Source organism: Musa acuminata, chromosome BXJ1-11 (genome assembly GCF_036884655.1).
Source record: "Musa acuminata AAA Group cultivar baxijiao chromosome BXJ1-11, Cavendish_Baxijiao_AAA, whole genome shotgun sequence".
Lineage (NCBI taxonomy): Eukaryota > Viridiplantae > Streptophyta > Magnoliopsida > Zingiberales > Musaceae > Musa > Musa acuminata.
This window is the reverse complement of record NC_088337.1, coordinates 3821619-3844323: the sequence shown is the minus strand read 5'-3', so window position 1 is coordinate 3844323 and position 22705 is coordinate 3821619. Positions and strand designations below refer to the sequence as shown.

General features: G+C 40.3%; 3 protein-coding genes across 7 annotated transcripts; 2 read left to right on the top strand and 1 right to left on the bottom strand.

Moving 5' to 3' along the window:
• The first annotated feature begins 2931 nt into the window (after positions 1–2931).
• On the top strand, positions 2932–8743 carry LOC135581800 (pyruvate dehydrogenase (acetyl-transferring) kinase, mitochondrial-like). Its single transcript, XM_065089197.1, has 7 exons — positions 2932–3270; positions 4351–4609; positions 4751–4931; positions 5464–5611; positions 6730–6940; positions 8122–8181; positions 8338–8743. Exons 1-6 carry the CDS (start codon positions 3010–3012, stop codon positions 8178–8180), a joined length of 1119 nt encoding a protein of 372 aa, XP_064945269.1. The 5' UTR covers positions 2932–3009; the 3' UTR covers position 8181; positions 8338–8743.
• A 698-nt stretch (positions 8744–9441) lies between these two features.
• On the top strand, positions 9442–15616 carry LOC103970413 (uncharacterized). Its single transcript, XM_009384182.3, has 3 exons — positions 9442–9828; positions 12791–14315; positions 14390–15616. Exons 1-3 carry the CDS (start codon positions 9573–9575, stop codon positions 14580–14582), a joined length of 1974 nt encoding a protein of 657 aa, XP_009382457.2. The 5' UTR covers positions 9442–9572; the 3' UTR covers positions 14583–15616.
• A 993-nt stretch (positions 15617–16609) lies between these two features.
• Positions 16610–22705, bottom strand: LOC135596921 (CBL-interacting protein kinase 1-like). 5 transcript variants are annotated; one of them, XM_065089196.1, is made up of 14 exons: positions 22574–22705; positions 20037–20305; positions 19874–19936; positions 18846–18917; positions 18629–18736; positions 18466–18546; positions 18291–18344; positions 18078–18203; positions 17792–17995; positions 17617–17721; positions 17428–17544; positions 17281–17349; positions 17131–17205; positions 16610–17060 (listed from the first exon to the last, which is right to left on the bottom strand). In XM_065089196.1, exons 2-14 carry the CDS (start codon positions 20208–20210, stop codon positions 16962–16964), a joined length of 1347 nt encoding a protein of 448 aa, XP_064945268.1. In that variant the 5' UTR covers positions 20211–20305; positions 22574–22705; the 3' UTR covers positions 16610–16961. The 5 variants fall into 5 exon arrangements, with proteins under 5 accessions (XP_064945268.1, XP_064945265.1, XP_064945264.1 ...); XM_065089193.1 differs by having other exon boundaries at positions 20037–20329; positions 22574–22662; XM_065089192.1 differs by lacking the exon at positions 22574–22705 and adding an exon at positions 20413–20507.

The following is a 22705-nucleotide window of genomic DNA, read 5'->3' as shown; positions in this document are numbered from 1 at the left end:
AAGATCATCAACACCTTCTTTACGTTCATTTTCTTATTAGAACCGATTCGATTCTCAAGTTGTGACGATCTTCAAACGGTGAACTAAGTCGACTTAACTTAATGTTGTGGATCGATGATCAATTATGATATTAATAGCACCTTCTTTACGTTCATTTTCTTATTAGAACCGATTCGATTCTCAAGTTGTGACGATCTTCAAACGGTGAACTAAGTCGACTTAACTTAATGTTGTGGATCGATGATCAATTATGATATTAATAGCATGAGAACTCGTTGGTGTGAACAACTTTAAATCGTGGCTTCGGGACCGACGCGACTTGGTTCGGGTCCGGATGACGGGGATCTTCCTGGGACGTTCCTCCCGACTACTAAGGTGGCAAATCACGGTGTTCCGATTGGGACGGGGTCGTCGTTTCTACCGGGAGAGAACCCCCACCTGCGCCTTTAGTGGACGACCTCCGCCTTCGCACCTGCATAAAGGTCGGGTCGGGGAGCTCGACCCGACCCTTCCGACGATCAAGTTAGTGGATGGTCTTAGGGGATTTCTCCATTTTCTCCCCCTTTTTCTTTCGGAGTGCGAGAATTTTTATAGTGAGAATTACCGTTGTCTAATGTGCTGGCCCGCAGGAAGTGGGACCGTACTTCTGGTAGCGTCTGACGTTGTTGTTGGCGTGGCGTGAGGGATCGAACCTGAACAGAGCGTTAATGCGCCTTGGTAGGCATTCCGGTCCACGTTGACCAGGTGCCTCATCAAGTCAACAGAGACATGACGTGTCACCTGGTATAGTTGATGTCACATGAGTCTTATCGTAATTATTATCCTCATCAGAACCCGAAAGAAAGAATATTTTATTTTGCGAGTGCATTGGATCGATTTCATGTTAGGACGGAATCGATTCCGACCACTTTGATCTCCACTGGTTTAGGAAACAAGTTGTGATGATTCCATTCACGTAGTTGCCTTAAGCCACCGAGATGTTGGTAGCATCTCTCAAACGAGTCTTTCTCCTACTTATAATAAAGAAGACTATAATAAGTGTGATGTGTATATCTTATGCTTCTTTGTATCCACTAAACACAGGTGATGGATGGTATCATGGATTATTCCTAATATTCCTTTCTTATGGATCCAACAAAAGGAAATAATCATCTCTTATAAATATTTATTTTAGATGTTAAAAATAAGGTACTTTTCTATAATATTTAAAATAATAATAATAATGATCGATATCGATAAACATGATCTATTATTCGAACCGATAAGAATATTGATTGTTAGGTACACATCCAACATGGCTTTATTTAACCTCATCAAGAAAAATGAAAATGCTAAAAATAATATTTTTGGAATGTCATGTCAATTATCTAACACATAATAAATGAGTGGTTACAGAAACGATTAGGATTGATAAAAAATGTGACACATACTTTGATGACATTGTGGGAATAGGAATCTTGAAGAACCACAAATCCTTTGTTGGAGGAAGACTTCGGCCTCTTTTGATGACAATATTCTTATTCATGGCAAATGTGAGCCACAATATACTCTCTCTCTCTCTCTCTCTCTCTACACATCAAACACATGTGTGGCTCATAAAAAAATGCTCCCACTTTCGACAAGCCAAATGAAATATGGAAATAACAAAATATTTATTTGAAGGCCTTGAAAATTTAAAAGGTGATGTAGTCACTTGTGGATATGATACATTGGCTTTCTAAGAGATCACACCACATTATAATTATGAGAGGAATATGTGGTTTTAATTGTATGATTTGAATGAAATTTTGATTGTCCCTAGTAATATTAACGACGATGTTGATATTGATATAGTCTCCTATAAATCTTACGAGAATGTCAAATTCCGAGACAAGATATTATCGTACAAATTTTTTTTGATGTGATATCATGTCGAAACGTATACATCTAAATTATATGTTTTTTTTATTTATAATAATTAACATGTAAGATGATGGATTTTATATAATTAATTATTATTTTAAAAAACTTCGATTTTTTTCCTAAATGTGTTGACTAGATCAACTTATAAAGATCCTTATCTTAGATCTCATTTTCATCATTTATCCTTTTAAAAAATAAAAAAAATATTTTATATTAAAAATTTTGATATCGACATATTTAGATGAATCTAATATTGTCCTAATGGAATAATTTATATCTTTTTTTTATTATTATACTTCCAATCATATTCAACCAATATTTTTTGCTCCTACTTTGTTGAAATATAAAATAAAATAAATATATTTGAAAATATAAATAAATAATTATCTAATTTTTAATCATAATAAATGAATTAGTGCTAACAAAAGTAATTTTTGATTATGTTAAGTGGTGATTAACACACTATCTATTTGATTGGATCGGACCGCACTGATTGCAGGAATTGCCACCTCATCATGTGGGGCCCGCCCGTCTCTACCAATTTGCGCGCGAGTAAAGGACACGTTTTCCTTCCGCGCACGCAGCGCCTCTCGTTGGCGTCCACGTCGTATTTGGACCACTATGAGAATACGATGTTTCACAGGGAGGTAAATGAAAAAAATGCGCAACTCAAACGGGACAAAGAGCCACGAACACAGATGACTCGGCCATCACAACATGCGGGGCCCGAACGTCTCTCGGTATTCTACGTGCGAGTAAATGTCACGTGTCACCTCCGTTGGTCAGCTTACGACGCAAGTACCGTTAAGAGAATATAACTTTGACAGGGAGGTGAATGCAAAAAATGCAACCAACCGTATTCACTCGCGAGCGCACGCGACGAACAATTCGCGGTTCGATACGCAACTATTTTGCTATTACTAAAAAGGCCCCTGAGAAGGTAAAATTACCAAAGAGGGCCCGATCTTTGTGATCCTCGTCGCTCTCCTCCTCTCCGCCACTGCTTATAATCCGCCCTCGCCCCTCTCCCTCCTCCTCCTGCTTCGTACTGCTCCTACCCTCGATGCCTTCGCTTTCGGGGCCTCCGCCTCCCGCCTCTTCCTTTTGATGTTCTCGACCATGGCGGTGAAAAAAGCGGCGGAGTCCTTCTCCAAGGCGCTGGCCGACGAGGTGCAGCGCTGGGGAGGCATGAAGCAGACCGGGGTGAGCCTCCGCTACATGATGGAGTTCGGCGCCCGCCCCACCCAGAAGAACCTCCTCCTCTCCGCGCAGTTCCTCCACAAGGAGCTCCCCACGCGGATCGCCCGCCGGGCCATTGAGTTGGAGGCCCTGCCCTTCGGCTTGTCCGACGAACCCGCCGTCTTGAAGGTACTCCCCCGTTTCTCTTCATTGTGCTGCGGGAGCTGGATCCTGGTTTTTCTTCTGTTCGGTTGGTCTCGCCATGTTAGTTCTGGCGATGGATGTGATTGCTGTGCTCGATTTTGATTCTCGTGCTACCTTTAGCTGATTGAGCTGGGAAATCGAGGAATAATACCTGTCGGGTATCGGGAATCCGACCTATTCCTTTCTCCCGGTCTCGCGAAGATTGTAATCTTGTGTTGCGAAGTTGCACTAAATTAAGCAGAGACTTCGAGCTGATCCTCAATTTCGTGCTTTGTTTGGTATTTTGGTAGCCAGTTAGGCTCCCTCTGAATTGTATCGTTTACATGATTTCCAAGCTATATCTGGGCATAATATATATATGCAAGGATGGCATCTCTGTGCTCTCTGCGAATAGGTTCATTTTTACAGCTTTGGAGAATTCACTGCATTTATTTGGGATGGATTCTGCAGCGATCCATCCACATTCTGTAGATTAATTAGCACCAATTTGCACTGTTGGAGAGTAACATAGCTTTAAGATTTTGGGCTTAAGAAAATTCTCTGCTGATTCTTCACAGTGTCTAGGTTTGGAGTTATTATAATCGACTTATTATTTTGCATGCTCCTGCTATTAATTTGATGCAGAATGAGATTCTTCTTCTCCAACGATGTCTAGCTGTCTTAAAAATGAAAGTTTCGGTTCACGTTGTGTCATTTCTATTCTGTTACATACTACTTCGAGCGATATTGTCGGGAAAACTACTCGGTGGAAGGTGAAGGACATAATCCTATGATTATCTTTTCCTTAACATGATGACAGATATTTCTTTAGTCTGAACCCTTGCTGAATTTTTAGCTACTTTTAGATTTCATTTAGGTATCCTTTCTGTCTGATGTAATGCACTGCATATTTTTTGGCCTTTAATGCAATATTTCCATAGAATGACATCAGTTGTGGACGACAGATTCTTGATGGTTTCTCTGCTTTCCTTCTTGCCTCTTCTTTTTTCATGTGGATTGCAAAATCTGCTATGGACAGTTTCTGCTTGTCATATTAAATACTGACATCTCCAGTGTCCTTTTTAGGTCAGAGACTGGTATCTGGATTCTTTTCGTGATCTTCGATCGTTTCCAGAAATCAAAGATACAAGTGATGAATTAGCTTTCACTCAAATGATTAAGATGATCAAGGTGAGGCATAACAACGTCGTACCGGCTATGGCTTTAGGTGTACAGCAGCTGAAGAGAGACATGAACCGCAAGGTCGTGCCGGAAGAACTCGAAGAGATTCATCAATTTCTTGACCGTTTTTACTTGTCAAGAATTGGGATCCGTATGCTTATAGGTCAGCAGAAATCTTGTTCTCAATTGCTTAAAGGCCTTTAAATTCCATTATGCCGTATGATCTACATGGAAACAGACACATGCATGATTTTCTTTTATTCTCTTTGGATGCATAATAACTTCTGATTTGAGTGAAATTCAGGGCAGCATGTGGCTTTGCATGATCCTGATCCAGAACCAGGATGTATTGGTCAAATAAACACTGGACTTTCTCCAATGCTAGTGGCCCAAATTGCTAGTGAGGATGCCCGCAGTATTTGTTATCGGGAATATGGGAGTGCTCCTGAGGTTAACATATATGGCGATCCAAATTTCACCTTCCCGTGAGTGTTGCTTGTATATTTATTCACTATGTTAATTGCCATAGCTTGTAAAGCATTCTTTTCATAAGAAAAATATTAAAAATGAATTTTTTAATGTTATTTCTTTGAAAACTCTGTAGTTTGTAAGGTTGCATGCTCATGTCAAGCTGTAGACATATTATCAAATACTTTTACCTTGCTGTTGACTAAGAATCCTCTCTTTTGTTTCTTGTCTTTCCTGCCTTAGCTTCTCTTCCCTTGAAATTGCTTGCTGATGCATCTGCATATACAGCGACTTACTTTGAATTGTCTATTGTATCTTTCCTACAAGCAAAAGCATCTGAAGTTGCTACTTGAGTTATTTTAATTTTCATATTAACAATTTTAAATGTTGTTATACAGTGTTATTTTTCTTTAACAAGGTGGAAGGATGTTTATTCTCCTTATATGAATTTGAGACTGTTCATGTAATGTTCACATTGGAATTGAACTTATGGTTATTACTTTCAAGTGAACTTATCCGTTTCTTTCTTCTACTTCTGTTTCCTTTTAGGTATGTGCCATCACATTTGCATCTCATGGTCTTTGAGTTGGTAAAGAACTCTCTGCGTGCAGTTCAAGAACGTCACATGAATTCTGACAAGGAAGTCCCCCCTGTTAGAATTATTGTTGCTGATGGGATAGAGGATGTCACAATAAAGGTCTGCCTTCAGCGTTTGCTTACCTTTGCAATTACTGTTTTTTTCCTATTTATACTTGGTAATCAGGGAAATGTTGGCATGAGAAGAGACTAGTTGAACAAATTTATCCATTGCTTATGATTGAATCAATCCTCATTGCTTTTGTATCATTTCTGTTTATCTGTTGTCTCATAAAACTGCTTGAATCTGATGCAGAAGAGTAGCTTCTGATCAGGCACTCGGAAAGATAGAAAATGGGAAGAAAATTGAGAAGAAACTGCTTTATTTGCATGCTATTTCTTGTGACAGGTTCAACAGAGCGATTTCATTGATTGCTCAGCGAAGTTCTTCAGCAATTCATTTTTTTTTTCTCTCAAAAGTATTAATAAGTTTTGCAAATCATCCTGATCCAGTTTCCTAAGACAGACAAAGAAAAGCAAACTAAAATAGAGAAATGGAGCAAGACCAAGCGGATTTATCTTACTTGCTTGGACAGTTTTTTCTCACTGATCATAACTCCATCAGAAGAAGAACATAAGCAATGTTCTTCCAGAAAATATGGTTTCACAAATTCTGGCTCACTGCCACCTGAACTACCAGCTTTCTCTCCTATCAAAGAACTTTAAAGGGTCTCATAAGAACTAATACATACAATAACCTTCTACTACGATATGATCTGTTTTTGGCTACATGAAGATAAAGAAACATGCTAAACTCTTGCATAGATCTTTTTATTAACCTCCAATCTGGATATTATATAGAATTAAGATAATCATGCACCTAAAGTATGAAAAATTCTTTTTCAAATTTTGCAAATTGACCTCGACGTTTTACGTGAACTATATGTTTAATGGTTATAAATTCTGCATGTCTGGAGCAAGAAATATAGCAAGGGTTGTCTTCCCCCTCCTATATCTCCTCTTACTTGTTTACACCATCATGATTGCTCATGCATGTAGTATGCTTGTTGCCACATGTTCCTGTGATTCTTTTTCGAAGGGATTGCTCTATGTTCCTGAAGGTACATTCCAAATTCCAAAAATTTCAACCAATGTCGTCATCTAAGTATGCTGAACTTAAAGATTTGTTGTTTGAGCACTACAGTCATATGGATTTTGATCTATCATTATTTGTTCCAGATTTCAGACGAAGGGGGAGGAATACCGAGAAGTGGCCTTCCAAAGATTTTCACGTATCTCTATAGCACTGCAAAAGATCCACCAGATGAAAACTACAAAGGAGTCTCAAACGGTGTAACTATGGCTGGTTATGGTTTCGGGCTCCCAATTAGTCGTCTATATGCTCGTTATTTTGGTGGTGATTTGCAAATCATCTCTATGGAAGGATATGGTATGCCCGACTCTTTTTTCCCACTTGATTTCTGATGTTAAGGTCATTATCAATGTTTGAATTTCATCATGGCTATAGCTGTGTTCTTACTCAGATTTTATGTGGGGCATGGGCATATATCTTTATAGCATACATGTCGATTCATGTAAAGCTATTAAATTTTTGTCAGACATATAGCTTAATCAGATTTAGTGTTGCCTAGAAATTATTACTCGAGGTTAATATTAGTTACTCCACTATATCCTGTAGGCCATATATATATATATATATATATATATATAGAAAAACATTGCAACAATCAGGTTTGCAGTGGGAGCCTGTTTGGAGCACTCAAATTAAATGACTTGCATGATAAAGAAGAGTGAACTACAATTGAATATCAACTAAAAACCTAGTCTAGTCAATGCACAGTGAAGTGCCACATCTGCAAGCATACTACTGTCCTAGTTACACCAATGGTTTGTGCCAAGAACAAATTTTATGAAATTTGTTTCTTTAAAATGGCTAATGGCTATGCACAATTTGCTAGGTTGGCTTCTTCAATGTCAAATCTTATGAATTATGCAATATTTTTGAACATTATCATCATATTTGACTTGGTTTCATTTGGTCCCCTGGACCAAAGTAGGGATGAGTCACTAGTGGAAATTATATAATTTGTCAACTTTGAATAATTAGAAATTGTGTATTGGAGCCTTCAGTTATCTTAGTGTGATTAATTATGTTTACAATTTTGCCCCATCGACGATGCTTTTTCTCCCTTTTCTCCTTGTGACATTACTTGTGTGCCAATTGTTTCTAGCTATATGTCAAATAAGTCTCTAGTTTTCGTTTTATGTTAATATTTTTACATTGAAGATGATCAATTTTTATGGTCAACATGTTCATGCCACCGACTTGCTGCTCTTGAAGTAGCATCTATGCTGCTTGCTCTTTGTAGGAATACTATGAGTTCCCTTTTCTGGAGATAAGTCTTCAAGTGATTAAATTTACCCTTTTGTTAAATGATCAAAATGACTTCCACAAATTCATCAATAGTAAAAACACCCTGGTAATGAATCAAAAGGGCCCTGATGACATGAAAAAGATCGACTATTGATACACATGAAATTGGCCATCCTTTTCATCGCTATGGCATGTTTTCACTGACAGATCTTTTTCTTTCAAAACATTATTTTCAGGCACCGATGCATACCTACATTTATCTCGACTGGGAGACTCACAAGAACCACTGCCATAAGGTGAACAACCTCTCCTCTTCTCTTCTGTTCATGCTTATTAAGAAGCTGCAGTTCTTGAATGGTGTTGCATGAATAAGATTATATCAGCTTTTTCCCATCGAACAAATCAGCATCATCCTCTTGGTAACTCACCGATCCTTATCGTCTACTTTACAGATGATTTCCTCAGACCAGCTGTGCCACGGCAGGAAGAACAGTTGTAGATAAATATCCTCATCCTTGCTTAAGATTGGTTTTGATTTCTATTTTCCTCTCTTCGGATGATTGCCCACACGTACAAGAGCTCTGGACATACATTTCATGATTGATTCAGCACGGGGAATCAGAAAATCGTGGCTGGGTTCATCTTTCAGGTTGTGCCTTTTGTGCCTGTTTGCAAAATGACCCATCACCGGAGATGTTTTCCAGGTTTGCTACTTCCTATCTCATAGCACCCACCATAAGAGAGGATGCTGGAAGAATTCATCTTGATGAGCGGCTTTGTCAGCTGCGCTTACTAACGGCTGTGTTACGATAACATTGATTTGAATTTGAATCACAAAAAATACTCTCTCTATTTTTATTTTATGAGTTAATATTTTAAAATAATATTATAATAAAAATAGTGAAAGGTGTTTTCTTAATCATATTTTATAATTATAAAAATCTTTAATAACAAATAAAAATCAATGTTTATTTTATATTTTTCAGAATTCAAACCGTGTGAGTTGGGTCGGTCCGTTTTCGTAATTACGATTTCCAAAGTTTGACTTCGTCAATGCATCGGTCTCCACAATAAATTCATCAAATTTAGAGATTTATATTAACAAAATAAAAGATTAGAACATATTTTTATTACATTTTATGAGCTACAAAGCTTTCGACATTATTTGCTGTTATATAAACAAAATATATCATTTAAATATATTTTATGATGTGATTGATATGTGTGAATTGAAAGACCATTTCGAGTCTTCTAGTCTTCCAGTTTTAATCCACCCCACTCCGCAAGCCCACGACTTCGCCTCCCTTCCGAGTTCTTCCTTCCCGTACGCGCACGCGTCGTCGCTCTTCCACTCCAGCAGACGGCAAACGTACGTCTTCATGACGTGGACCCGTGTCAACTGTCGTGGGCCCCGGCCAACGGGAGAAATTTATTGGGTCTGAGGCATGTTTCGTACTCGGTAGAAACAGATGGTCTAAGAGTCAATACTCTGTTTCGAGTCGTCGTCCGCCGCCTATAAAGGGCAACTTTGGACTTGCGGAGACGAGACCGGCAGAGGCCAAAGGGGGCAAGTAGTGTCTTCCCCGCTCCTACCATTGCCACCGCGATCTGCGCACCCTCGCCGCTCTCGGAATCCTAGACTCACCGCAGGCGCGGCGATCGGAAGATAAAGAAGGGAGGATAGGCGATGGGAGGGGGCGGCGATGCCGCGGCGGGGGAGTACGCGGCGGCGAAGACATCGGTGTGGTGGGACATCGAGAATTGCCAGGTCCCTAGGGCTTGCGACCCGCACCTGATTGCCCAGAACATAAGCTCCGCCCTTGCGGCGATGGGATACCGGGGCCCCGTGTTGATTTCCGCTTTCGGCGACACGAATAAGATCACGCCGTCCGTGCAACAAGCCCTCTCCAGCACCGGCATCGCCCTTAACCACGTCCCCGCCGGTAAAACATCCGACCCTCAAGCCCTGATCCCGTCGTTGCTTTGGCGGAGCGCCATTCTTAGGGTCTTAGGTTTCTTGATTGCGCAGGAAATGCCTTTCTTGCTCCTCCTCCTTTTCCTTTTTTCAGATTCCCAGTTTTCCGCGGCCTCATTGGTTTCCTAGTCACGCTATCTCATTGCTCGTACGAATAAACTTAGTGATCGGCGTGTCCATTGGGTTCTGATGGTACTTGTAGCTTTGCATATATGCTTGTTGCCCTCCAGATGGTGTCGGTTTGGTGGGCACTTAGTTTTGTGATGCGCATCTACCAACACGCTTTTGTGTGAACATGTTTTTGACTCTTCTTGTAGAATATGACAGGATACCTAAAAGCTTCCAGAATATGACAGGTTTCTTTATGATTATGGTGTATGTTTGGAGAATTATGGAATCTTTAGTTCATGCATCTAAGAGTTAAATTACTTAGTTACTGTTGGCATATTTCATAAGGAACCTGGATTCTTATTTGAATTTGGACCATCAAACCATATGAGATAGCAAGTTACTCATTCCCTGAATGTGATATATCGGAAGTTTTCATATTTGTTCTTTTTTGTATTAGTTAATTGATAAAAAATCTTGTATTTGTGAGTAAAATTGTCTAGAGTCTTTAAATAACCCTTTCTTGGCCAGTTTCTATGCTGAAATCTTGGTGTTTTGTGTAATTAATTCAATGAATTGACATAGTTTAGCAACTGGTAGGAGGGTACATTTTTGTTGTTTTCTTTTTCTGTAATTACTTTACCTTATTGTAGTCTGTAGTCATTGTTTCAGCTTTCATATAAGCTTTTGTTTTTGGAAAAATGCTCTAAGGGCTTCTTGTCATGCATTTGAGTTCCAGTAAATCCATCTTTTTATAATTGGGTCTGGCATTTTTGCTGATGTTGGTAGTGTAACTTCTTTATTTGTTACTATATACATCCTTATCAAGGTAAGGTTGAGTTGCACTGAGATTATGTTTACTTGGAGCCTAGGTGGGAGGCAGTAAATTAAAGCACACTTGTGCATCAGAATGTATTTACAAATAATCTTGAGGATAAAATAAGTTAATTATTTTTATTGTTTTGTAGTACTACTATTAATATGTAAATATCCTAGGCAGAATAATAAGGAAGAAAAAAAGAAGGAAAAAGTGTGGACATCTAATAATCTCAACTGTTGAATTGTAGTATAGAGAGGAAAAAATGAAGCAGCCACATTGAGTATATATATATATATATATAAAAGAAGTAAAATGGAGAGGAAGATAAGCACACATCAATAGTAGTGGACAGAAGGAGAGAAAAAAAGTAAAAGTGGGCCCGTCTTTCTTTCTCAATGAATGATCTTTTAAATTAAATCTAATGCGTATTACTTAACTAGATAGTTGAAAAATTAGAAGTATAAATTGAAGAAAAATGTGTATTACTCAATAGTACTGGACAGAACGTAAAAGAAAAGAAGAGGAGTGAAAAAGTAAAAGTGGGCCTGTGTTTTTTTCTCAATGAATGATCTTTTAAAATAAATCTAATGCATATTACTCAACTATATAGTTGAAAATTAGAAGTAGAAATTGAAGAAAAACGTGTATTACTCAATAGTACTGGACAGAAGGTAAAAGAAAAGAAGAGGAGTGAAAAAGTAAAAGTGGGCCTGTGTTTCTTTCTCAATGAATGATCTTTTAAAATAAATCTAATGCGTATTACTTAACTAGATAGTTGAAAAATTATAAGTAGAAATTGAAGAAAAATATGCACAGGACTATATAGGGTGAGCCCTTTTTGTGATTAGCTCTAGAAAGGTGCTCAACCACAGGCATTCTGTGTGCCTTCTTGATGCTATGGTATGTTAGCCGAGAAGGTGCAAGTCTCTCTCTGGATGCTTGGTAGCTTTTAGTAATAAGTTGCTGACGTAGTTGGCAGTTTAGCTTTACATCAAAGTTTGAGTCTATTAAATAAAAACATGTTTAGATCGAATTTTTATTTAGTTTATGGAACAAGGATTATTGCAAATTAGCATTATTTGACTGATATGATCCAAGACTATATATTTACATACTTGAGCTACTCATGATTGTCATAAAATATTCAGCTTCCTCTTTCCTATTACACTTGAAGCATTTGTGTGTGGAATTCATAACTCATGTGCTTTACCTGCAGTTCATGACTGAAAAGCTGCACTACTATTTGAAAATATTTGAATTTGTCGCCCTATGGGATATGGTTGGTTGGAAAAAAGAAATGTGTTCTTAGGAAAGCATTCTCATTTCTTTTATACATGTTCATGTTCATGGTGAAGGAAAGTTCAAGAACCTGGCTAGAGGGTGTGACTTGGAAATTGTACTGTATGAGTAGTGAAGGGAAAAGAGTAATAATCAATCACTTGGAAACAATTTTCTTTTAGATATGTTGTGTTACAAATTTTATTGTTAATATAGGGAGCATCTCTTATCAGAGATGTTGGAGGGCTTCCTGGAGGTCACCTGGGTTAATACATAACTTGATATATGATACTCGAGAAAAGCTTGTAAATTTGGGTAGTAGTTGCATGACCTTCATCCCAACCATCATCGCTCTACAAAGGGTTTGAGCTAAGGTTTACTTATTTTGTGTCTTTAATGTAAATTGCAGCTGATTTCAGGGTTCATTGGTGTCTGATATTTTGCAAATATGCTACTGTTTTCTTTGGTCTGTCCTGATGAATTATGGAAGTCAAATTTGGGTACTAAATTTCAACAATTACATCAAAATTGGATGCGACGCCATGCCATTTTTGTTGAAAAATACATAGATCAAGATATTCGTAGTAGATGTTTCTAATTAACATACTTGAGGAGATGTTTGTTTAGAGATGGCTTTTTCTTCTTTTTTTTTTTACTGTGATACCATCCTCTTTCTAGTTCTACATATGTTTTCTCATACCTCATTTTGATAAATGCTATGCAGGTGTCAAAGATGCAAGTGATAAGAAGATTTTGGTAGACATGCTATTTTGGGCAGTTGATAATCCTCCACCTGCCAACTACTTGTTAATATCTGGCGATCGTGACTTCTCAAATGCCCTCCATCAACTTGGATTGAGGAGATACAATATTCTTCTTGCACAACCACCAAATGTATCACAAGCCCTTGTTGCTGCTGCAAAGAGTGTCTGGAACTGGAAGGACCTTGTGTCTGGAGGAAAGCCATTGCATGAATCACCTTATATCAGCAAGACATCAGGTGGTACTTCGTTGACTGAAGCATCACTCAGTGGCAGTCCTGCAGGAAAATCTGATAATTGGTGCAAAGGAAAGTCCAAGAGATGTCCAAATCCAATCCAGCCAAATAGTGATTTAACAACAATATCAGGCAACACATTCATGCAGCCTCCTCCTGTAAGTCATGATATTCTAACTAACAGTAACGTTCCCCAATTTAACAACAGCATGAAAAATACTGATCAAATGCATATTCCAACAATGCCAAGTATGAAAGCCCAGGAAAGTTCCTACTTGAACCATGCCACTAATTTTTTCACCCAGTTACCACATCAAATGCTACCTTCTGAAGCCAACTACTCTTGCCAATCTGAAGCAGTATCTTTCAAGGAAGCTCCGCATCGATTCTTTCAAGGGAATCAACCCAAGTCTTCAAATGGGGCTGTGGCAGATTATGCACCACCTCATCCATATTTCTCCATGAAAGATGGAAAAGACTTTTCTAACAATGACAAATCACGCTGGCCTCACCCATTAAGACCTAGTGATTTACTACCTCCACAGCCTAGTACTCGACCTGGGAATTTGTCTTCACCAAATTCTCAAAAGTATAATCTTAATGCAATTCCATATAGGCCTAGTGGTGCAGCATTCACTTCACCACAGAGTTGGATAGGTGGCCCACCCTTCTCATCAGGAAACTTACCTGAATTCAGCAGAGTTAGCATATCAGATGATCCTAGTGGTGGTCATCATAACAGTTCATCTTTTAAGAGTAACCCTAAACCAAACATTTCTGTATCAGATCATTATGGTCCACAGAGTTACCAAACAACTTATGAGGAACATGTGCACAGACAACCTACAAACACCAGGGACAGCAACTTGTCTAAAGATGAGTTGTGGGGTAAGCCAGGATGCCTGTCAGTACCAACTGAAGTCCAGAATGTTTTGTGTGCTCTGCGCATATTAAAAACTGACAAAATGGTCCCAAATGAAGCAAACATAGCTGATTGTATTCGCTATGGCGAGATGAATATTCAGAATTTAAACATTAGCATGGCCTTGAGCTATGCGGTTCATCATCAACTTCTTGTGATGCACAAGCTAGGAGGTAATTTACCATTCTATGTAGAAAAAAATGATGTACTCTGGAAATGTATCAATCCTATTGATATTAATGCTAAGCATCCAAAGGCAACATGGGATGCAGTTCTAAGGTTTCTCTCTTCGACAGCTGGACGTGCTTCAATGATGACATCACAATGCAGGTAACATTTTTATCGAAGGCTGTTGTTTAATCTGCGTTCTTGCATTCATGATACAACTTGTTAATTTTATACAGGTATCAAGCAGCAATAATTGTGAGAAATTCATGTTTGAATCATCTTGTTTTGGGTGAAATTCTTCAGATATTGCACGTGACAGTTAGTGTCAAGAGGTGGATTACACCTCACCCATCGGGTTGGCAGCCGTTATCTTTCCATTTACCTGATACAGATAACAATACAGATGCAGGTGCCAGTACAACATATTGATATCTTCCCAAAGTGGAACAGTACGTTGGTATAGATTGTCGTGGTAAAGCAGATTAAATTTAGTGGACTCAGGGAACTAGGTATCCTTTGTTCCTTGCGGGTTAATTGTTGTATACTCAGGTCAAGCGAAAGTTGATCCCGATAAGAGTATGTCATTGCTATAAGTATTAGTTGATAAAAAACTTCAGAAATTATGAGGAATGCTTTCAACCAATACGAGTATTACATATGTACCGGCCAAGGACAGTCTTCTGAAGGTGCTAGCTAGATCTCTCATAAATTGACAGATACTAATAAGCAGTCATATAGTTTGCATGGGAATTAGTTATCTTATGGGATGATAAAGGTACAGGATGATGGATAAGCTCACGGTAATGCAGTGGCAGTCTACGCCAATACGCATGGGTGCTTTGGATATTATACTTGAAACATTCAGGTGGACATAGTATAATCTCATCTTCCGTGCTTTGTGGATCCGATTTCCAAATTTTCTTGGTGACAAAAGCTTTGCCGTCATGTGGCAGCCGGCTAAACAAATGATCAACCAGAATGGAGGTTGCAATATGTCTAGAAAAAGGTTGACTATTATGATCATACCAACTTTTATTGTCTGGTGGTGGAAAAGTATGCTCCTCTATGCAGTTGGTTGCGAAATGCAGATTTCATTTTACCCTACAGTTATACTGGCAACCTGTCGATGCAATAACTTGTTCCACAGTCGAGCGTCCAGGTGGTGTTAGTATATGGTTGTTTGCTTTATGTAGCAAGCTTCTTTGTTGTTCTCTTTCCACAAACAGAACCTGTTGTATTTTCATATCGTTCGCCGCCACAGTGGCATGTTAGTACCTAGAAGATGAGTAGTCATTATGCTTTCTAAGTTTGATCTTGTTCTTCTTCCTTGGAGAAGTTTTATTTACTTCTCTGTTTCAAAAGAAGGAAGTCCTTTTTGTTTACAGTCTGCAGTTCTATAGCTACCATGTATGTATACCGCCCTGGATTTACGATAAATACCTATTGTGTAGAGTGTTTGATCGGGTTGGAGATGTTTCATTTACTTCAAGGGTGTAGTTCTTAAAATGTTTTTGTACAAAGATCAACTATGTTTATTTAGATGACAGCTGGTTGTTTTCAATTGCCTATGAATGTTTCATTTACTTCAAGGATTTAAGCTTAAATCAATCAGGATGGATTACTCTTTATTATTTTGTTAGGCCAATTAGGTCATCTACCTTGGTTGAATCAAGTAATTATATAATTACTTGATTCAACCAAGTAATTATATAATTCATCTTTTATTGATCATCTTAATTCATATATTATCTTATTTGGTTTTACTCTTTATGTAACTAAGTTCATGGAAGATACCAAGGTAAATAATACCGAATGATATCGTCTGGTACGAGCGGCACGTATCGGTCCGACGATATATCAATACGTCAATCGTTCATTACCGGACAGAACAAAAAATAAAAAATTATATATATATATATATATATATATATATATATATATATATATATATATATATATATATATGAAAAAGGTGACATCGTCTTTTTCGACGACTTCAGCAACGTTACCGAGCGGTGACGTTACATCATCTTTTTTTGATTTTATATATATATATATGTTGAGCGTTATATATAACCGTATATCATATATAATTTCGTACGAAATTACAGATATCATTCCACTTTCGGAGGTCTCAAAGCTGTCCACCTTCTCCAACTTTCCTCGTTTGAAATCGGGAATCTTCGGATGTCAGTTAGAAAGAAGTGAAGTCCGTCCCACCAACAGATGCATCTGCCCTTTTTCCGGTGTGAGGGCTGAAGTCCAAGGGCGAGATGTCACCCTGCTGTTATGAGAATACATCTTTCCTAATGGAAAGATGCCTTCGTTCAAACACAGACTCAAACCACTCAAATGAATGTCGTCGATATAACTAAGGGAATCAATCATATTTGATGTGTTTTGATATTTCTCTCTTTTTTATTTACTTTGCATCATGAGAATCTTATTCGACGTAGTTGCCAAAACGTAATCTATTTATTCGATATGCGTACAAAACTTAGGATAGATAGCCTTATCACCCATGCGCAGCAGCATAAACTAGCAATCGATGATGGTGATGATCTTTGCTTCTCAGTTTTCTTATCAGTAAAATGAAAATACCAATACCTCCGGTCGTCGTCCGGTGACTCTCAACTCCCATATTTCTTTCCTTCGTTCACTGCAAGAGGCGCGCGCGGCCAAGGAAAACGGGAAGCTGCCCGTGTGGAATCACTAATCGCCACCATCTTCCGACGTCGCTCGTTTATGTACAATTGGGCATATTCCGAGCACGTCTATCTCGTGCGCCTGATGCTACAAAAAGGCGCGTCACGTGTAGCTGCTCGCCTCTGGCGTCAAGCTCTTCTTCGTCCCCAGAAGCTGTTCTCCCTTGCTCGCCCCCAAATCCTCCGATAGCCTCGCACACACCTGCAGACCACCGCCATCCGCATAAGCTTTGATCTCTCTGTCACTGCCTAGGAGAGCAGACTCGTCTTACCTTCCTGTACAACGACGAATCACCCTGTGACTTCCTCAGCTCCACAACACACACAGACGGAGTGAGCTCGAACACCTACATCTCATCAAAATCATGGTATCATAATCTTATCTCATTTACTCGAAAGCTCAAGCAGCAAGAAAGCTTTACCTCTGTAGCCAGAGACAGTGACGCAGCGCTCTTCGTGCTCCTCCGATCCTGCTTCTGCGTTACTTTCAGCTGCCAATAGATGACAAAAGAACAGTTGGTAGTGATTCCAAGGTACCAAGCTATGGCAGGAGATCTGGAGGTACCAACCTTGCCATGCCCCTTCTGAACCTGAAGCCCCATCTCTGTGACGATGTCCACAATCTTCTCCAACAACTCTTTTGGTGAGTGATCTGATGTGAACCTTATTTTCCTTTCGGACACATCCTGAAAAGGCCATAAGCAATATCTATGAATACGTTACAAGTTGAATGAAAGAGGCAATTTGTCATTTCCTACCTCTTTCTCGAAGAAGCCAGAAAGATCGAGCGATGAAGACATTCCTATCAGCTGGAACGCATTGATATGTGTAGGTGAAGCTCCATTCTCGCCGGACACATTTTGCTGCAGACATCCAAAACATCAGCTCCGATTCAAAGCAATCAAAGCCTCTCCAAAACAGACCTTGTTTTACCTCTTTAACAGGAAAGGAGTCACCATAACTGTCGTCGTCGTCATCTTTCGGGAACACCGGGGCGTAGTCCTCTTTGAACCAGTCGTCTGCTTTGATCCCAGCCACATTCATCCGAGTTACAGGATTTGGATCAAGAATCCTCCTCAGGATGTTCTGAGCGCCCGGGGAGAGCCACCTGGGGATCTTGGTGTCGCCCCTGACGATCTAAGCCAAGAAGCAAGAAGATATCACTCCCTGCCCAGCAACCGATAAGGATCTCCACTTCATCCTTGTGCAGAGTGCATACCTTCTGATATAGAACAGCGAGGTTTCTGTCGTCGAAAGGAAGATAGCCGGTGAGGATGACATAGAGGATGACACCACAAGACCAGATATCGGACCTCGCACCGTCGTAACCTCGGTTCGAGAGGATCTGATGGCATTGCCACAAGAACTCGTCAAGCCAGGCATCACCAGGAATATGAAGAAAGCAGAAATGGAAGGAAGTGGTAGAAATCACCTCAGGGGCAATGTAATTTGGGCTCCCACATGTTGTGTGCAGCAATCCATCATTCTGATGCAGCACAAGGAAGAAGATTTAGCCAAACAACACAAATGGAGAGAGAGAGAGAGAGAGAGAGAGAGAGAGAGAGTTGAGTGTTTTGTTTCACTGAGGAGGAGCTTAATTGACATACCCCAAGATGTTGAGGCAGTGCACTGAGGCCGAAATCGGATACCTTTATGTTTCCTTTTGCATCAACCAACACATTCTCTGGCTGTGATACGAGTAGAAGATGACTCTCCCTCTCAATTTGACACTTGAATCGATCACATAGAAGTGCAGTTGAGATTTGTTACCTTGAGATCTCTGTGGTAAACACCCTTATCGTGACAATAGCTGACAGCATCTATCAACTGCTGGAAAAGCCTCCTTCCTTCCTTTTCTGAAAGCTTACCCTTCAATGACTACAGCATAGAATAGCAAAACCAGCTTCAGAAGCCGTAATTCTATGACACGCCAAAAAACAAAGACAAAGATTTGTCACAGAGGCAATTCAACAAATAGGTTGCTTACGATTTTGTCGAACAATTCGCCGCCGTTGACGTATTCAAGGACCATATAAATCTTGGTTTTGCTGGCCGATACCTGTCGTTCAAACACCAAATTGCCCTGTCAATATGAATCTGAAGCATAATTTGAACTACAAAACTTGGTTCTTTCATCACAAACATGCATAATTATCCCTATCAAGCTACTAAGAATATTTGCCCTCAGCAAAGCCAGAACCTGCTACTCCTATCTACCGATAAAGTTGCAGCGGAGCAATCTTACTGCGATGCTGAGATCATTGAAAAGAAGAGTCACCGAGTGAAACAAAAGGATCACAAATAAATGCTACTGAGAACATCTAATGCCCGCCCTGTTTCCACAGAAGGAGACCTCAATTAGCGACTGCGTCCATTGGACCCAACCGTATCGACTGCACGCCTTTCCTTCTCCACATGCATCGAGGCCCACAGTGAGATGAGTTGATTGCGCCAGGATCATATGGGGACAACTCCCGAGGGCAGGACGCGGACGCGGCGGACCCGTCGGCCGTGTCCCGATCTGGACTGCACGTTGAGCCGGTTCCCGCCGGGCCCCACGTGTTCCACGCCGACCGTCGGTGCCCTGTAGCCGTCGTGATCGGGACCTCGCATCTCAAAGCGTCGGTCCCCCACCAGTGTCTTTTGGGCCCCAGCGTCACGCGGCCAATCAGCGCCGTTCCGGTCATGGCGGGCGGACAGCTCGTGGGACTGGCACGAAGTCGCGGCCGTGTTATTATTAGTATTATTAGTGTTTGGTCATGGTGGGGTTGCGAACGCCAAACCAATCCGAAAAGAAGGACAACGAGGACAAAGATTCCTTGCTTCCAACTCCATCCACCGAGACCTGCCTAATTTCCCCGGAATCTACTGCTCGATCTTGCTCGATATTAAATCGAATAAAATAATCAAAACACCAGACAACAGAAGTATGCGTTCTCCCAGAACTAAACTGAGGAGGAGATGAACGCGGGGAGTCAACAAGAAGAAGAAGAGAGAGAGAGGCGGGCGGCAAACCTCATGTAGACGGACCACGTTGGGATGCTTCAGCAGCTTCAGCGTGCCAATCTCCCTCTTGATCTGTTCCATCTCTTGCATGGTTAGTACGACCTCAAATGATTCCACTGCGGGCAACAAACAAGTGGAAGAGGAAGAATGGAAGGGGAGAGAGATGCTTGACCTGGTCGTCGATCTTGAGGGACTGGATGCGCTTGCGGTCGAGGATCTTGACGGCGAAGGCCTGCCCGGTGACGACGTTCCTCGCGTACTTCACCTTCCCGAAGTTCCCCTCGCCCAGCGTCCTCCCCAGCTCATACTTCCCCAGCACTCCCTCCTCGCCTCCTTCCTTCACCATATATGCACGCACAGCACCGTCCTCTTCCTCTTCTTCTACTCCCTGTCTTCGTTCTCTTCTCGCGATGGGAGAGATGAGGCTCGACCTTCCTAGCCCTGATCAATTCAACAAACCCCAGCCTTTATTCACTCGTGCAAGGAAGAAAGAATAATAGAGTTAGAATGCAGCAGTTTGCATCAATCTCGGGGCTATGTGCTTTTACCACAGTCGCCTCCTGTCTCAAGCAAAGCACAACAAGAAAGAGAGAGAAAGAACAATAGACAGGATAGAGCCTATGTGGCTGACTCTGTTCTTATCTCCTTATATTATCATTATTCTTAGTACCCTCAAGTTAACCGACATTAATTGGCAAGGGAGTCATGGCTTTCCAGAAGGAGATAGAGGCAAGGGGTCGTGGGGCAGCCTTGTCCATTTCTTGTGTGGAGAGACTCCATGACTCATCTGGCTCCACAACTTTGTTAATGGCTACTTGCACGTACAAAAGGGCAAAAAGCGTAAGAGAAAGGTCATGTGATAAGTGCAGCATATGCTCTCAGTTAATCATGTCCATAGATAAGTATGTGATTCAGGTTTCCCTTCCCTCTCCTTATAATACGAAGGACAGTAACTCTCACATAGTCACAATTAATCAAAACTTACATACACAAAGTAGCCTCGTTGGCTGTCTCATTCTCAACATTAGGAAGCAAAGTATAACCCAACAAATAAGAAATATATTATTCCTTTTGACCGAAAAGAAGAAAAAAAAATCCTTTTCTTATTAGGGTGTTGATTTCAAAACATAGCTAGCAAAAGTAATGTATGTTTCACGGCACACAACTCAACCCTGCACATTGCGTAAGTGAATTTCCCATGTCATGTAGATGGGAAGCATGATGCAAGATGATAAAGTGAAATTGACTCGAGAGTTTGACACGGCACGCACATCGCTTGGTAAACAAGCAATTCCATCTAGCAGCCGCACGTATCATGGCACGTAGTTGTACTGCACGAAATCTGTTCTATGATATATGTACTCCAAAATGTATTCTCTTTGGAATTTTGTGCCAAGAAGACTATGATTAAAGAAGAAAGAGCATCAAGCATCCATTATTATTATATATGATTTGATAGATCCACCTATAAATATGGCCACCGATCCTAATTTCCACGATAATTGTCTTATGCACCCAATAGTCTCATTGCCTTCTTCAACACCGACAAGTTCTTTTTATATGATCAAATTATACTTTACGAAACTTCCACCAATTATTGTTAATACAAGTCTAACTTGTAGGGCCTTGATGAGGTGGTGTGGATATTATGCTCCATTTCCAACGATTTTATTGTCCTATTTATGTGTAATGAAAGTGATTGTGGAAAGATAATAAGATACTGTAACATCCACTAATTAGTCTTGTGATATACTCAGTGAATAAAAGGAATATATATATATATATATATATATATATATATATATAATTGATGCTAAAAAAATTATTCAGATGTATTTTAGAAATTTTAGATTTTTCTGACAGACAAATATGCTATTTCAAAACCTTGCAATGGTCATAAATGTACAATTCTTATTAGAAATATAATGTAAATAAGACTAATGTTGCATCTTAGTTCAGAACTAATTACTAACGATGAAATTAAGAACCATGTCCATCTTAATCATGATGCCAATAATAACCATATGTCATTTTCCACCGGACAAAGGAATTGGGAAGTAGCTATAATGAACTGCGAATGTCACAATCTCCGTCACCGCCCTAACCGATTTGATTAGTTTCTCCCCAATTTTTTTTATGAACCCAGCAGGTTGGATGGGACCCGCGCTGAAACAGTTCCGCGATGGAGTGCACGTACTCGAGGTACGCGTACCACGAGTCACGCCCTTGACATGGTCTCCGTGTTTCCCAGAACCAGTGCGGGAAGTGCTCCGTGAACGAGCCAAACCTAGGTCACGAGCTGAGGTGGCAGCTAGGCAACCGTCCGATGAGAAAAGTGTATTTCTCCCCGGCTTTTTTGCAGGTGCGATCGGCACAATGAGACGGTGCCTTCTGTGGAGGAAACAACGAGCTACTACTAATCGCAATGAGCGATTCCAACTACTTTCGTTTCCTTCGAAGGGCAAACATCTCGGAACTAAAATAAGCAGATCGACCCCAAATGTTGGTCAATTTCTTCCCCCAAATTCCAGTTGAAACACTCCCTCCATAAAGGAGGAAACCGAGTACTGCGTGCGCTTCCGATCACAGAAAAACGAAGAAAAAAGAGGCGAAAAAGAAGCACATAAACCGCGAAACCGAAAGCGTGCGATCTCGTGTAAGAATCACATAGAAGCATAGTGGAGATTCTCAGATCAAGATCCCACGCACCTTTCTCAGACTTCCAGATTCGCAGGAGGGCGGCGCCAAGGGAGCGGACGTTCCCGGTGATCCGGCAGTCGGGGTGCGGCTCAAGATGGGGGAATGGTACGATGAGGAGGACGGCGAAAGCAAGCGTCGTGC